This window comes from Ambystoma mexicanum, chromosome 13 (genome assembly GCF_040938575.1).
Source record: "Ambystoma mexicanum isolate Mex_15411 chromosome 13, UKY_AmexF1_1, whole genome shotgun sequence".
In the NCBI taxonomy this organism is placed as follows: Eukaryota; Metazoa; Chordata; class Amphibia; order Caudata; family Ambystomatidae; genus Ambystoma; species Ambystoma mexicanum.
This window is the reverse complement of record NC_090938.1, coordinates 835144314-835158830: the sequence shown is the minus strand read 5'-3', so window position 1 is coordinate 835158830 and position 14517 is coordinate 835144314. Positions and strand designations below refer to the sequence as shown.

General features: G+C 51.3%; 1 protein-coding gene across 1 annotated transcript in view; it reads right to left on the bottom strand.

The window, feature by feature from the left end:
* LOC138520600 (uncharacterized) overlaps window positions 1-3436 on the bottom strand; it is a 32129-nt gene extending 28693 nt beyond the window's left edge. The window contains exons 1-3 of the mRNA XM_069632926.1: window positions 3150-3436; window positions 1400-1696; window positions 855-908 (exon numbers count right to left, since the gene is read on the bottom strand). Of these exons, the coding sequence (XP_069489027.1) occupies window positions 855-908; window positions 1400-1696; window positions 3150-3399 (601 nt within the window). The 5' untranslated portion in view covers window positions 3400-3436. The remainder of the gene's footprint in view (window positions 1-854; window positions 909-1399; window positions 1697-3149) is intronic.
* Window positions 3437-14517: the final 11081 nt, after the last annotated feature.

The window sequence follows — 14517 nt, the reverse complement described above, 5'->3', positions numbered from 1 at the left end:
TGTCTCTTAGATAACCACAGCGAGGTCAATGCTTTGGTAAGAGTCAATGGATGTACTATTATGAAATGTAATATTTTTGTTTCTTTTTTATAAGTGACATGGTTTCAAATAATAAATACAGTGATGAAAGCAAAGTTGGTGAAATCATTTATTTTTATATCCCTGGTGTTTATTATTTAGGTGGGGAAGGTAATTAGGAAGCACCCTAATGCTTACACCATGGTGGTAAAAATATTTACTGCCAATGGTAGAATAAGAAATGAAATAAGCGAATGGTAAAAGTAAGTCAGAAAGCTGGTGTGTTTGTGTGAGTGTGTTCAGCCATGCATGCTAGGGCAGAACAGGACCCTTCAATGGCATAGGCTGATGTCGTAGATAAGTCATCGGCCCAATCTATACACAATCTATGGCAATATTCTGTTTCTGCTAAATGCATAAGGTCCAGGAATGCATACTTACAGTCAACCCTAGACCGGGCGCGATTATAAAAGGGGGAAAGTTTGTCTCATCATATAGGGCAGTGCCATGAATATGCTCACCACTAACTTACCCCAACACTAAGAGACCGCCAAATTCCCACAGTACTAACATACTGCCAAGTTAGGTAATAGCCCAAACGACAAAACCTCGTACAATCCCCCGTTACCAGGCAGGTGGATCCGCAGTTAGAGAGAAGCAGGGTGGTAGCGGGGAGGGGTGCATAGAAAGAAGGGGCTTTCATGGCCTATGAATGAACCTGGTTCCTGTAAGAGGCAGTCAAGTACCAGGGCAACCTGGCCATCACAAGGCCCCTTCACAAGCTCTTGTTATCGGACGGCCCAGAGACGAGACACCAACTTGTGAACTTTACTCACCCGCAGCAGTCAGGCCAGCAGACGTGGGGTCCCGGGTTACAGCACTGGGAGTGTCTGGAAAGGAGGAAATGAAGAAGGAAGGAGTTAATTAGGAGGTCCCACCACAGCTGACATGTGCTCACTGCTTAGCAATACCAAAGTCTTCCTCTGCTGCTGCCTGACCTCGGATCTTCATTATATCCAAGTCCCTGGGGAGCTCTGTGCTGCTTATTACTTTCAGAGTGCTGTGCCCACTATGCTAGTGCAGCTCGCCTGCTGCGCCCCCTATGCCAGTGCAGCTCGCCTGCTGCGTCCCCTATGCCAGTGCTGCTCGCCTGCTGTGCCCACTATGCCAGTGCAGCTCCCCTGCTGTACCTACTATGCCAGTGCAGCTCGCCTGCTGTGCCCACTATGCCAGTGCAGCTCGCCTGCTGTGCCCCCGTGCCGCTTGCCTGACCTGGACCTGCTCAGAGCAAAGCTTGCCCACTCCTCATCCAGTCACACGGTCTTGCCCTACTCGTTGGTTATGTGGCCCCTGAGAACAGTGTGTAGAAGAGGGCACTCACTGGTCACAGTCAGGTGGAGGGTTATTCTGGACTTCTTGGCGTCGTCGCAGACGGTGTAAAATCCCCCATCAGCCCCCTGGATGAGACAGATGACAACGCTCCCATTCAGGAGGGTCTTCTCCACGCGGCCCTGGAGTGAAGACAGATTAGCCCGGGGCTCTCCATCTAGTACTGTTATGATGGGGGTCCCTCTGCAGTCTGGGGTGTTGGCGCGGCTCCAATGCACAGTAGCCATCTCTAGGCCCAGGGTAGCGATGGGGAGCGCAGAGCCGGGTGCAAGGCTGATGTTCTGCAATTCTGAGAATACAAAAAAGCACAACTTCACATGAAATGCAATGTAGTCATACATGAATTATTAACATAAACCAAGTGCCCAAGCAAGCCTTGAGGGCTGTACATGCAGAACACAGGATCTACTTCAAGAGCATGGCAACACAGGAGTGGGGGCGCTCTCGCTGCTCTCAGTCACCCCTCTCTGGCCACGAGCCTCGCCCCATCCCGGCCACTCTCCACAATCCTGCTCACAGTAAGGAACTCTTTGAAACTAGTTGCAAGGTAATTGGTATTGTGCAGCTGCATGCTACGCTGGCACGGCATATTGTGAGGAAGACACAGCCATTGTGATGCTGTTCGATCTTTCAGCCCCCTGAAGCAATCCTCTTCCGCGCTCCAGTCTCTCGTCCGCCTTCTCCTCTCTCACTCACACCCCAACACCCACAGTGGCCCTTCCTCCCTCCCCCTTTTATCCTCCTCCGCCTCCCACTTCCATTGGCTCGCGCCTCAGCTGGTTTCCCATTGGCTCGCGGCCTCAGCTGGTTCCCCGGGCCAATCTCACTCTCTCTCAGGGGCGGGGTTACACACATCAGAAACCATAAAGCACCAATGAAGCCCAGCTCCATTTTCAAATGCAGGTCCGCTGGTATCCCGCTATGGCTGCCTGCTGCAATAGAGTAGGTTTCAAAGTGTGTATTCCGCATGGGAGGAGCGCCTGCATTGCAGGTCTGCAGTGAGCGAGGTACTGCTGGATTAAGATTTGCCACCATGTGTCTTTCACATCGGCCCCTACAGGGCACTTAGCTGTGCCTGGAGGTTCTACCCACGTTGGTGCACCACATGGAACTTGCGTCTCTGGAAAACGCCGGATCTTCCTGGTCACGGACGCATGACGGGTCGATGCGACAGTGGCGCAACCATCTTAATAGAACTGCCCATGTGCGGAGGATCAGTGCTCCATGCAGCACTAACTGCTTGGTGGACGGACCCTGGAGACATGAGCATCGCGTCTCAATCCCATTCATGCGGTGAGTGACTCTCCAGTTATGATATGATGTGGCATTTATAACGCGCCTGTAGTACACAAGTGTTTCTAGGCAGGAGGGGGGAACAAGGGAGGGCAAAATAACGATCTTACTAGGCCTTGTGTCATTCAGATCGTGCAAGAGCTGGAGCTTTCCCTGGGAAAGGGCTTACCATATTTGAAAAATCCAGAAACTCCAGGGCAGGAAGAAAGTCGCACTACAAGATGGCCAAAGGACACTCAAACATCACGTGGCATGGCCATTGTACAGTGTATGGTAATCTGAACGGCAGTAAGTGGTAAAATGCGAAAGTGCACAAGACGAACAGTACAGGAAAGTCCTTCAAAGAGGGTCCACTGGGTAGTGAGGACACCTGTAACAAGCAGCCCTACAAAGCTGCAAGACGGACAGTCCGCATCCTAATAGGAGAATATTAGGAAAGGGTCACTCACCGGTCACAGTTAGCAGGATGATTCGTACAGGTTTGTTGGAAGACTCATTACACACCACGTAAAACCCTGCGTCCGTTGGACGTAGGCTGCGGATCACAATGCTTCCATTGGACAGGCGCTCATCAACTCGGCCCTGGAACTGGGATGTGAAGAGTCGGGCCACTCCATGCATTACGTTTATGATGCTTTGTCCTGTGCAACTGGGACGGGAGGTTGGATTCAAATAGACCTCTGCAAGGGATACACCCATGGCTGGGATGTAGAAGGAAGACCCAGTCTGGAGGCTCAGGAGTTCCACTTTTCAGGGGAAAAGAAATAGCAGGTTACAACGATGTGCAGTGCTTATGCTTTACAGATTATCAACAGGCGAGGAGAGACTCATTAATAATTGCCCCAGTTAACAGCAAGAAAGGTTTACTCTCTTTACAGCACTGAGATGAAGATTAACTGACTCATTGACTTCTGGGTACGCCTGATACGGTCTTCTCCATGTCCTGTGTTTAAGCCCAAACTTTATCCTGTGCCCATTTGGGGTGTGACCTCCTGCTACACACAGACAAGACAAAGCAACCCACACATGACCCCTGCAGGGGAACCTTAGCTGTGCACTAATACACCATTCTGAGCTATTCCCCCCTCAGTCACTCTGCTAACGGAATGTACTGTCTCACTGTAATAGGGAAATTTATGGGCCAAAATTCTGCCATCCGTAGACACCTTTCTGGCCAATCTTGGAGCCATTTACTTCAAACAGGGGGGTCTGAGGAGGCACGCACACTCTCATTTAATGCCCAACAATCTTATTAGGTGGATTAATTCATGGAAATGCAACCACCCGCCCCCTCTTATTTTTATGCGTGTGTGATGCTGAGAGGGATGTGCCATTTATTAATTATTTATTTTGTTGGGCATTTATAATGTGCCTATACAGCAAAAGGTTTTTCCAGGTGCAACAAGGCAAAGAGGGGCGGGTGTGAACAGAGATGAAGAAAAGAAAACGGTCCTACAATGTGGGGTGTAATCAAAGGACCCAAACTAATGTAACTGGAGGGCCCACTAAAGAAATGACATGCCTGCATTTATAACAAAACGTTCACACCGAAAATTGGCCTAGTAAGGCATACTGTGGGGTTTCGGCAAGTATCCCATGGAAGGGCCTACCTGTCAAAAAGGAAAAGCAGCATTTTAATTAATTCACAAAGGTAGAAGAAATTCAAAGGTCCCTTTCGCATGTAAAACAGGATTTTTAAACACTGACACCAAAACGGCGCTGCATGTGTGTTTGCAGTTTAAAGCAAGACATGAGAAAAATGTACCCCTGCTAACAAAGATCTCTGGAAAAAGACATGGTGCATTTTGACAAAAAGTAATGTATATTATGCTTCACAAGCAAAATACTGGCAAACATTTCAAAAGAAAAGCCCACTTTGTTTCTATGAAAAATGTCCTGTAGGGTCAAGGAAGACCCCTTTCCTTACTGTGGGACAAATTTCTCAAAGACCTCCCCCACTGAATGCCTGGCTTACATCCCAGCTGTAGACAACTGCAATAAAGTTTGGCCGCTAAGGGTGTGGAAAACAAACTTCCCCCAGACTGAGTCTCTGAAAGCGCATTCTGTGCAGAGCATCCTGGGTATTTACGAGCTGCAGCCTACACTTCAAACAACAAAGAGACTAATTAAAAATAAAACTCTGGTCATAGGCTGGCCAAGAGTGGCAAATGGCCTGGAGGAAGGGAAGCTCATATTTGCACATATGAAGATTACCTTTGTTTAAATGGAATGTCGCAATTGTTGTATTTTCCCAGAAACCACAAGTTGCACTGATGAAATGTAGGTTTAATTTTTTAGATAATTTCAAGGCGATGGTTGATAAAAAATTCCTCCACCTGTGACTTAGGGAATTGTAATGAAGAACTGGTGCAGGGTAAAATGAGGTATTTAGAGAGGAAATTACATGTTCAGAATGATTATGCTTATTGTATGAACCGTGGAAAATTGCCAAACGGCGTGCAACATGGTGTGGACCCGGCCGCTTTATTACATTTTCCATGATGAGCTGAAGAAGAATGAATGTATATGTATATAATGCCAGTTACTAGTAAATCACAAAGTTTTGACAGATAACTAGATTTTTGCCAAAATTTGACATGAAACCAAAGCGTATTGCAAATGGGAATTGCCATATGTCTGCTACAGACCCCTAAACCAATCCTTAGAGAGAGGCTGGATTTGGGAGGAGAGAGAAGGGTAACTGTCCAATCCAATTTGTGAGAACTCCTGCAGGGAACTCCCAAGATTGTAAACTTGATGATCACTGCTATATAAAGTGAACCAACTATGAGGAAGGGAGAGGGCTGCTGAAACATTCCATCTGAGAGCCACAAGGAATCACCAAAGGAGATTGCTGAAATTACATCTGGGTGGAGCGGTCTATTGCTGGGGATGCCTAAATAAAACCTGACTAGGCCCTGTGGTGAAGAGTGGGTGACCATCCTTGAGAGTGGAGTGACCAGACCCCTGCCCTGTCCTCAAAGAGTGTCCTGACATGCAGCTGGTTTTCCTGAACTTTAATTCTTTGCAATCAAAAGGTGGGGGGTATCTGCTGGACTTAAATCCTTTCCCCTTTATAGCAAGTGGGGGAGGCAAAACTGTAGATCCATAGCCTATTTAACTAAAAAAAATAAAAATGCAATTAATTCCCCTTGGCGATCCACGACAGGGTAATTTTCGTTAAAATTCAAAATTAACAAATTAACAAAATTAACAAAGCTCATTCCCGGTGTGCGCTGAAAACTATAGACTGTAATTTAATTGGGCAATCCTATGGGTCCAGCTTCCCCAACACAGGCCTTTAAGTGGAGGGGAGTCTGAAATCCCACATTTTTAAGTCATCCCAATGTTTGTCTGATTTCCCCAACACGGACCGAATTAGGGGGGAGCCTGAAAAACCCACTGCTAAATCACTGTGTGTTTATTTACTGCTAGCCTTTTAAGCGTGTAGGAAAATCGGAATTGCACAGCACTACATTTGTAATTGATGTTGTTCACTGACCAGCACTAATTAGGTCTTGAATTTAAAGTACTGTGATTTGTGTTTTTCCCCCAATTAATTTCTATGATTTATTTGTGTAACAAGAAGTTAATTGTGAGCCACAAAGAAGGTGGCGTGTGTAGTTTAGTGTGATTTCTATTGCCTGTAATTCAAATAAAAACAAATATATTTCCTGTACACCGGGCTGGTTCTTGGCTCATTGGTTCCTCAGGGGGATGGATCCAAGGGGCATGATATGAGGCTGGGATAGGGCTGAATAAAAGAACTGACATTAATGGTTTATTGTGTGACACTTAGCTTGGGGAGGGAAGGAACGCCCTGTGTTGAGGGTGGCCTCTCAATAAACCATTACAACTAGGCCTTGACACATTCAGGCCGTGCAAGTTCAGTAACAAGAAGTGCGGGGGAGGGGAGAAGTGCTGGTCAGGGTGGAGGGCCCAGGGTTATGCGTGTGCCAAGGGAAGGCCAGGTGGACAAGTGCCCGGGGAAAGCAGAGCGTGCAGGGGAATGAGGTCCACGTGCTAAGTGCGAGGGACAGGTCTGAAAGGGTTCAACGGGTGCAGGCCGAGCCAGGTTAGTGCAAGGGGAGGGAGCCCAGAACGGCAAGTGCAGGGTGGGGGGAATCGGGGGAGACCAAATGCAGGGGTAGACTGGTCGAGGAGGGCCTGGTGCCCTGTAACAATCTGAAGGAACCAGGCAGCCAATCAAGAGGCAGAGGGGGACATTAGTTGGGGAGAGGGAAGGAGACAGAGAAAAGGAGGGTCTTGAGAAGCTTCCGTAACTTAAGGAGAGCCGGCTCAAGTCTGAGAGGGGCATGGAGGCCATTCCACAGGAAGGTGCCTGCGGAGGACAGAGATCTACCCCCACTCTCTGCTTGGAAAAGCATCTGATCTGCAGAGACTTGGAGGTAGAAGGCCGAAGGGCTCTAGCAGGGAGGTATTTAGGGAGAAAGAGTTAGATGTAGCAGGGTCCCAGGCCCCAGAAAGCCTTGTTGATGATGCAGAGGGTCTTGAACTTGATCTTCCAGCAACCGGGAGCCAGTGGAGCAATTTAAGAGCTGGATTGATGCAGTTCCTGGGCTTGAGGTCAAGGATAAGTTTTGCAGTCCTATTCTGGATCAGTTGAAGGGTGCAAAGGGAGGAGTTCGGCAGATTAAGGACAAGGCTGTTGCAGTAATGCAGCCTGGAAAGGACCAGAGCTCTGGAGACATTGGGTTTCTGGGGGAAGGTGGGGAAAGGGAGAATGCCTCTGAGGAGGTGAAGCTGAAATTGGGCCTTCTTGGCAAGGTCCGTGATTTGAGGAGAGAAGGAGAGAGAGGAATGGAAGATGACACCAAGGTTTTTTGCCTCACAGGAGGATGAGGGGAGTGGGCCCATTTATTTTATTTTATTGAACATTTGTAAGCCACTTGATACAACAGAATTGTTTTTCCAAGAGGGCGGCCAGAGTGTAGGAGGCAAGGAGGGAGCTGGGGTCCCAATGAGAAGGATCTCAGTCTTATTGGCATTAAAGCAGGGATCATTAGCAGTGCACCATGCCTGGATAGCAGACAGGCAGTCAGGAATGAGAGAGTAAGAGGAGGCAGTGGAGGGAAGCTTGAAGGAGAGCTGTGGGTTGCCCGCATAACACTGAAGTTAGCAGAGAAGGCAGAGATCAAATGGGCTAGAGGGGCAAGGTAGATGTTGAAAAGCTATGGTGAGAGGATAGAGCACAGATGGACACCACAGGTGGAGGGTGCAATGGAGGAGAGAAAAGGGCCCAGTTGAACCTGGGAGGGTTGGTCAGAGAGGATGGAGGTCAACCAGTCCAGAGCCAGGCCCGTGATGCCAAGGGTATCACAGAGCCGATTTATAAGGGTGGCTTTATTAACCGTATCAAAGGTAGAGGAGAGGTCAAGAAGGATGAGAACGGAAGGATAGTTGGACTAAAGATTGAAAAGCAAATCTTCACAGGTATCCAGGAGAGCGGTTTCCATGCCTCTGGCAGCTATGAACCCAGGCTGGTGGTCATGGAGACAATCAACAGATTCAGTGTTGTGGATGAGCTGGGAGATGTCCAACTTCTCCAAGTGATTGCCCAGGAAGGGGGTAATGGAGTAAGGGTGGTAGTTTGCCAGACAGGAAGGATCGGCAGAAGGCTTTTTGAGGAAAGGGTGCACAAGGGAGTGCTTGGGAAGTGAGGGGAAGGATCCAGTGGCAAGGGAGTGATTGCAGAAATCATCCAAGGCTGCAGCAACGGAGACAACGTTGTCCTTGAATATTCTAGAGGAGCAGATGAGCACCTGTTTGGATGAGACTTGTCTAGAGACCTCATCAGGCGATATGGGAGAAAAAGAGGAGAGGAGGGAAAGGGAGAGGTGGAACAATGGAGGCCTAAGAGCAGATGAGGGAGAAGGGAGTGATGCAGCAGAGAGTGAGGCTAGGATGTCCTGATTTTTAGTAATGAAGTGAGAGGAGAGTGCACTGGATGGCGCTACACCTGTACAGGAGAGGGATGCGCTATGGTGCTACACCTGTACAGGAGAGGGATGTGCTATGGCGCTACACCTGTACAGGAGAGCGATGTGCTCTGGATCTACACCTGTACAGGAGAAGGATCTGCTCTGGTGCTACACCTGTACAGGAGAGGGATCTGCTCTGGTGCTACACCTGTACAGGAGAGGGATACGCCATGGCGCTACACCTGCACAGGAGTGGGGTGTGCTATGGCGCTACACCTGTACAGGAGTGGGGTGTGCTATGGCGCTACACCTGTACAGGAGAGGGATGTGCTATGGCGCTACACCTGTACAGGAGAGGGGTGTGCTCTGACGCTACACCTGTACATGAGTGGGGTGTGCTATGGCGCTACACCTCTGCAGGAGAGGGATGTGCTATGGCGCTACACCTGTACAGGAGAGGGATGTGCTATGGCTCTACACCTGTACAGGAGAGGGATGTTCTCTGGCTCTACACCTGTACAGGAGAGGGATGTGCCCTGCGCTGCACCTGTACAGGAGAGGGATGGGCTCTGGCGCTGCACCTGTACTGGAGAGGGAGGGGCTCTGGTTCTACACCTGTACAGGAGAGGGATGGGCTCTGGCTCTACACCTGTACAGGAGAGGGATGGGCTCTGGCACTACACCTGTACAGGAGAGGGATGTTATATGGCACTACACCTGTACAGGAGAGGGATGTGCTCTGATGCTACACCTGTACAGGAGAGGGATGTGCTATGGCTCTACACCTGTGCAGGAGAGGGATGTACTATGGCGCTGCACCTGTTCAGGAGAGGGATGTCCTCTGGTGCTACACCTGTACTGGAGTGGGATGGGCTCTGGTTCTACACCTGTACAGGAGAGGGATGGGCTCTGGTTCTACACCTGTACAGGAGAGGGATGGGCTCTGGCTCTACACATGTACAGGAGAGGGATGGGCTCTGGCTCTACACCTGCACAGGAGAGGGATGTGCTATGGCGCTACACCTGTGCATGAGAGGAATGTGCCATGGTGCTACACCTGTACAGGAGAGGGATGTGCTCTGGTGCTACACCTGTACAGGATAGGGATGTGCTCTGGTGCTGCACCTGTACAGGAGAGGGATGTGCTATAGTGCTACACCTGTACAGGAGAGGGATGTGCTCTGGTGCTACACCTGTACAGGAGAGGGGTGTGCTATGGCGCTACACCTGTGCATGAGAGGAATGTGCCATGGTGCTACACCTGTACAGGAGAGGGATGTGCTCTGGTGCTACACCTGTACAGGATAGGGATGTGCTCTGGTGCTGCACCTGTACAGGAGAGGGATGTGCTATAGTGCTACACCTGTACAGGGGAGGGATGTGCTCTGGTGCTACACCTGTACAGGATAGGGATGTGCTCTGGTGCTGCACCTGTACAGGAGAGGGATGTGCTATGGCGCTACACCTGTACAGGAGAGGGATGTGCTCTGGCGCTACACCTGTACAGGAGAGGGATGTGCTATGGCGCTACACCTGTACAGGAGAGTGATGTGCTCTGATGCTACACTTGTACAGGAGAGGGATGTGCTCTGACGCTACACCTGTACAGGAGAGTGATGTGCTCTGACGCTACACCTGTACAGGAGAGGGATGTGCTCTGGTACTACATCTGTACAGGAAAGGAATGTGCCATGGTGCCACACCTGTACAGGAGAGGGATGTGCTCTGGTGCCACACCTGTACAGGAGAGGGATGTGCTCTGGTGCTACACCTGTACAGGAGAGGGATGTGCTATGGCGCTACACCTGTGCATGAGAGGAATGTGCCATGGTGCTACACTTGTACAGGAGAGGAATGTGCCCTGGCGCTGCACCTGTACAGGAGAGGGATGTTCTATAGTTCTATACCTGTACAGGAGAGGGATGTGCTCTGGCGCTACACCTGTACAGGAGAGTGATGTGCTCTGACGCCACAACTGTACAAGAGAGGGCTGTGCCATGGCGCTACACCTGTACAGGAGAGGGATGTGCTATGGCGCTACACCTGTACAGGAGAGGGATGTGCTATGGCGCTACACCTGTACAGGAGAGGGATGTGCTATGGCGCTGCACCTGTACAGGAGAGGAATGTGCTATGGCTCTACACCTGTACAGGAGAGGGATGTGCTCTGGCGCTGCACCTGTACATGAGAGGGATGTGCTCTGGCGCTGCACCTGTACAGGAGAGGGATGGGCTCTGGCTCTACACCTGTAGAGGAGAGGGATGTGCTATGGTGCTACACCTGTAGAGGAGAGGGATGTGCCATGGCTCTACACCTGTACAGGAGAGGGATGTGCTCTGATGCTACACCTGTACAGGAGAGGGATGTGCTCTGGTACTACATCTGTACAGGAAAGGAATGTGCCATGCTGCTACACCTGTACAGGAGAGGGATGTGCTCTGGTGCTACACCTGTACAGAGAGGGATGTGCTCTGGTGCTACATATGTACAGGAGAGGGATGTGCTATGGCGCTACACCTGTGCATGAGAGGAATGTGCCATGGTGCTACACCTGTACAGGAGAGGGATGTGCTCTGGCGCTGCACCTGTACAGGAGAGGGATGTGCTATGGCGCTACACCTGTACAGGAGAGGGATGTGCTATGGCTCTACACCTGTACAGGAGAGGGGTGTGCTCTGACGCTACACCTGTACAGGAGAGGGGTGTGCTCTGACGCTACACCTGTACATGAGTGGGGTGTGCTATGGCACTACACCTCTGCAGGAGAGGGATGTGCTATGGCGCTACACCTCTGCAGGAGAGGGATGTGCTCTGGATCTACACCTGTACAGGAGAGGGATGTTCTCTGGCTCTACACCTGTACAGGAGAGGGATGTTCTCTGGCTCTACACCTGTACAGGAGAGGGATGTGCTCTGGCGCTGCACCTGTACAGGAGAGGGATGGGCTCTGGCGCTACACCTGTACTGGAGAGGGATGGGCTCTGGTTCTACACCTGTACAGGAGAGGGATGGGCTCTGGCTCTACACCTGTACAGGAGAGGGATGGGCTCTGGCTCTACACCTGTACAGGAGAGGGATGTTATATGGCGCTACACCTGTACAGGAGAGGGATGTGCTCTGATGCTACACCTGTACAGGAGAGGGATGTGCTCTGATGCTACACCTGTACAGGAGAGGGATGTGCTCTGGCGCTGCACCTGTACAGGAGAGGGATGGGCTCTGGCGCTACACCTGTACTGGAGAGGGATGGGCTCTGGTTGTACACCTGTACAGGAGAGGGATGGGCTCTGGCTCTACACCTGTACAGGAGAGGGATGGGCTCTGGCTCTGCACCTGTACAGGAGAGGGATGTTATATGGCGCTACACCTGTACAGGAGAGGGATGTGCTCTGGCGCTACACCTGTACAGGAGAGGGATGTGCTCTGATGCTACACCTGTACAGGAGAGGGATGTGCTCTGGTACTACATCTGTACAGGAAAGGAATGTGCCATGCTGCTACACCTGTACAGGAGAGGGATGTGCTCTGGTGCTACACCTGTACAGAGAGGGATGTGCTCTGGTGCTACACATGTACAGGAGAGGGATGTGCTATGGCGCTACACCTGTGCATGAGAGGAATGTGCCATGGTGCTACACCTGTACAGGAGAGGGATGTGCTCTGGCGCTGCACCTGTACAGGAGAGGGATGTGCTATAGTGCTACACCTGTACTGGAGAGGGATGTGCTCTGGTGCTACACCTGTACAGGAGAGGGATGTGCTATGGCGCTACACCTGTACAGGAGAGGGATGTGCTATGGCTCTACACCTGTACAGGAGAGGGGTGTGCTCTGACGCTACACCTGTACAGGAGAGGGGTGTGCTCTGACGCTACACCTGTACATGAGTGGGGTGTGCTATGGCGCTACACCTCTGCAGGAGAGGGATGTGCTATGGCGCTACACCTCTGCAGGAGAGGGATGTGCTCTGGATCTACACCTGTACAGGAGAGGGATGTTCTCTGGCTCTACACCTGTACAGGAGAGGGATGTTCTCTGGCTCTACACCTGTACAGGAGAGGGATGTGCTCTGGCGCTGCACCTGTACAGGAGAGGGATGGGCTCTGGCGCTACACCTGTACTGGAGAGGGATGGGCTCTGGTTCTACACCTGTACAGGAGAGGGATGGGCTCTGGCTCTACACCTGTACAGGAGAGGGATGGGCTCTGGCTCTACACCTGTACCGGAGAGGGATGTTATATGGCGCTACACCTGTACAGGAGAGGGATGTGCTCTGATGCTACACCTGTACAGGAGAGGGATGTGCTCTGGCGCTGCACCTGTACAGGAGAGGGATGGGCTCTGGCGCTACACCTGTACTGGAGAGGGATGGGTTCTGGTTTTACACCTGTACAGGAGAGGGATGGGCTCTGGCTCTACACCTGTACAGGAGAGGGATGGGCTCTGGCTCTGCACCTGTACAGGAGAGGGATGTTATATGGCGCTACACCTGTACAGGAGAGGGATGTGCTCTGGCGCTACACCTGTACAGGAGAGGGATATGCTCTGATGCTACACCTGTACAGGAGAGGGATGTGCTCTGGTACTACACCTGTACAGGATAGGGATGTGCTCTGGTGCTGCACCTGTACAGGAGAGGGATGTGCTATAGTGCTACACCTGTACAGGAGAGGGATGTGCTCTGGTGCTACACCTGTACAGGAGAGGGGTGTGCTATGGCGCTACACCTGTGCATGAGAGGAATGTGCCATGGTGCTACACCTGTACAGGAGAGGGATGTGCTCTGGTGCTACACCTGTACAGGATAGGGATGTGCTCTGGTGCTGCACCTGTACAGGAGAGGGATGTGCTATAGTGCTACACCTGTACAGGAGAGGGATGTGCTCTGGTGCTACACCTGTACAGGATAGGGATGTGCTCTGGTGCTGCACCTGTACAGGAGAGGGATGTGCTATGGCGCTACACCTGTACAGGAGAGGGATGTGCTCTGGCGCTACACCTGTACAGGAGAGGGATGTGCTATGGCGCTACACCTGTACAGGAGAGTGATGTGCTCTGACGCTACACCTGTACAGGAGAGGGATGTGCTCTGACGCTACACCTGTACAGGAGAGTGATGTGCTCTGACGCTACACCTGTACAGGAGAGGGATGTGCTCTGGTACTACATCTGTACAGGAAAGGAATGTGCCATGGTGCCACACCTGTACAGGAGAGGGATGTGCTCTGGTGCCACACCTGTACAGGAGAGGGATGTGCTCTGGTGCTACACCTGTACAGGAGAGGGATGTGCTATGGCGCTACACCTGTGCATGAGAGGAATGTGCCATGGTGCTACACTTGTACAGGAGAGGAATGTGCCCTGGCGCTGCACCTGTACAGGAGAGGGATGTTCTATAGTTCTACACCTGTACAGGAGAGGGATGTGCTCTGGCGCTACACCTGTACAGGAGAGTGATGTGCTCTGACGCTACACCTGTACAAGAGAGGGCTGTGCCATGGCGCTACACCTGTACAGGAAAGGAATGTGCCATGGTGCCACACCTGTACAGGAGAGGGATGTGCTCTGGTGCCACACCTGTACAGGAGAGGGATGTGCTCTGGTGCTACACCTGTACAGGAGAGGGATGTGCTATGGCGCTACACCTGTGCATGAGAGGAATGTGCCATGGTGCTACACTTGTACAGGAGAGGAATGTGCCCTGGCGCTGCACCTGTACAGGAGAGGGATGTTCTATAGTTCTACACCTGTACAGGAGAGGGATGTGCTCTGGCGCTACACCTGTACAGGAGAGTGATGTGCTCTGACGCTACACCTGTACAAGAGAGGGCTGTGCCATGGCGCTACACCTGTACAGGAGAGGGATGTGCTATGG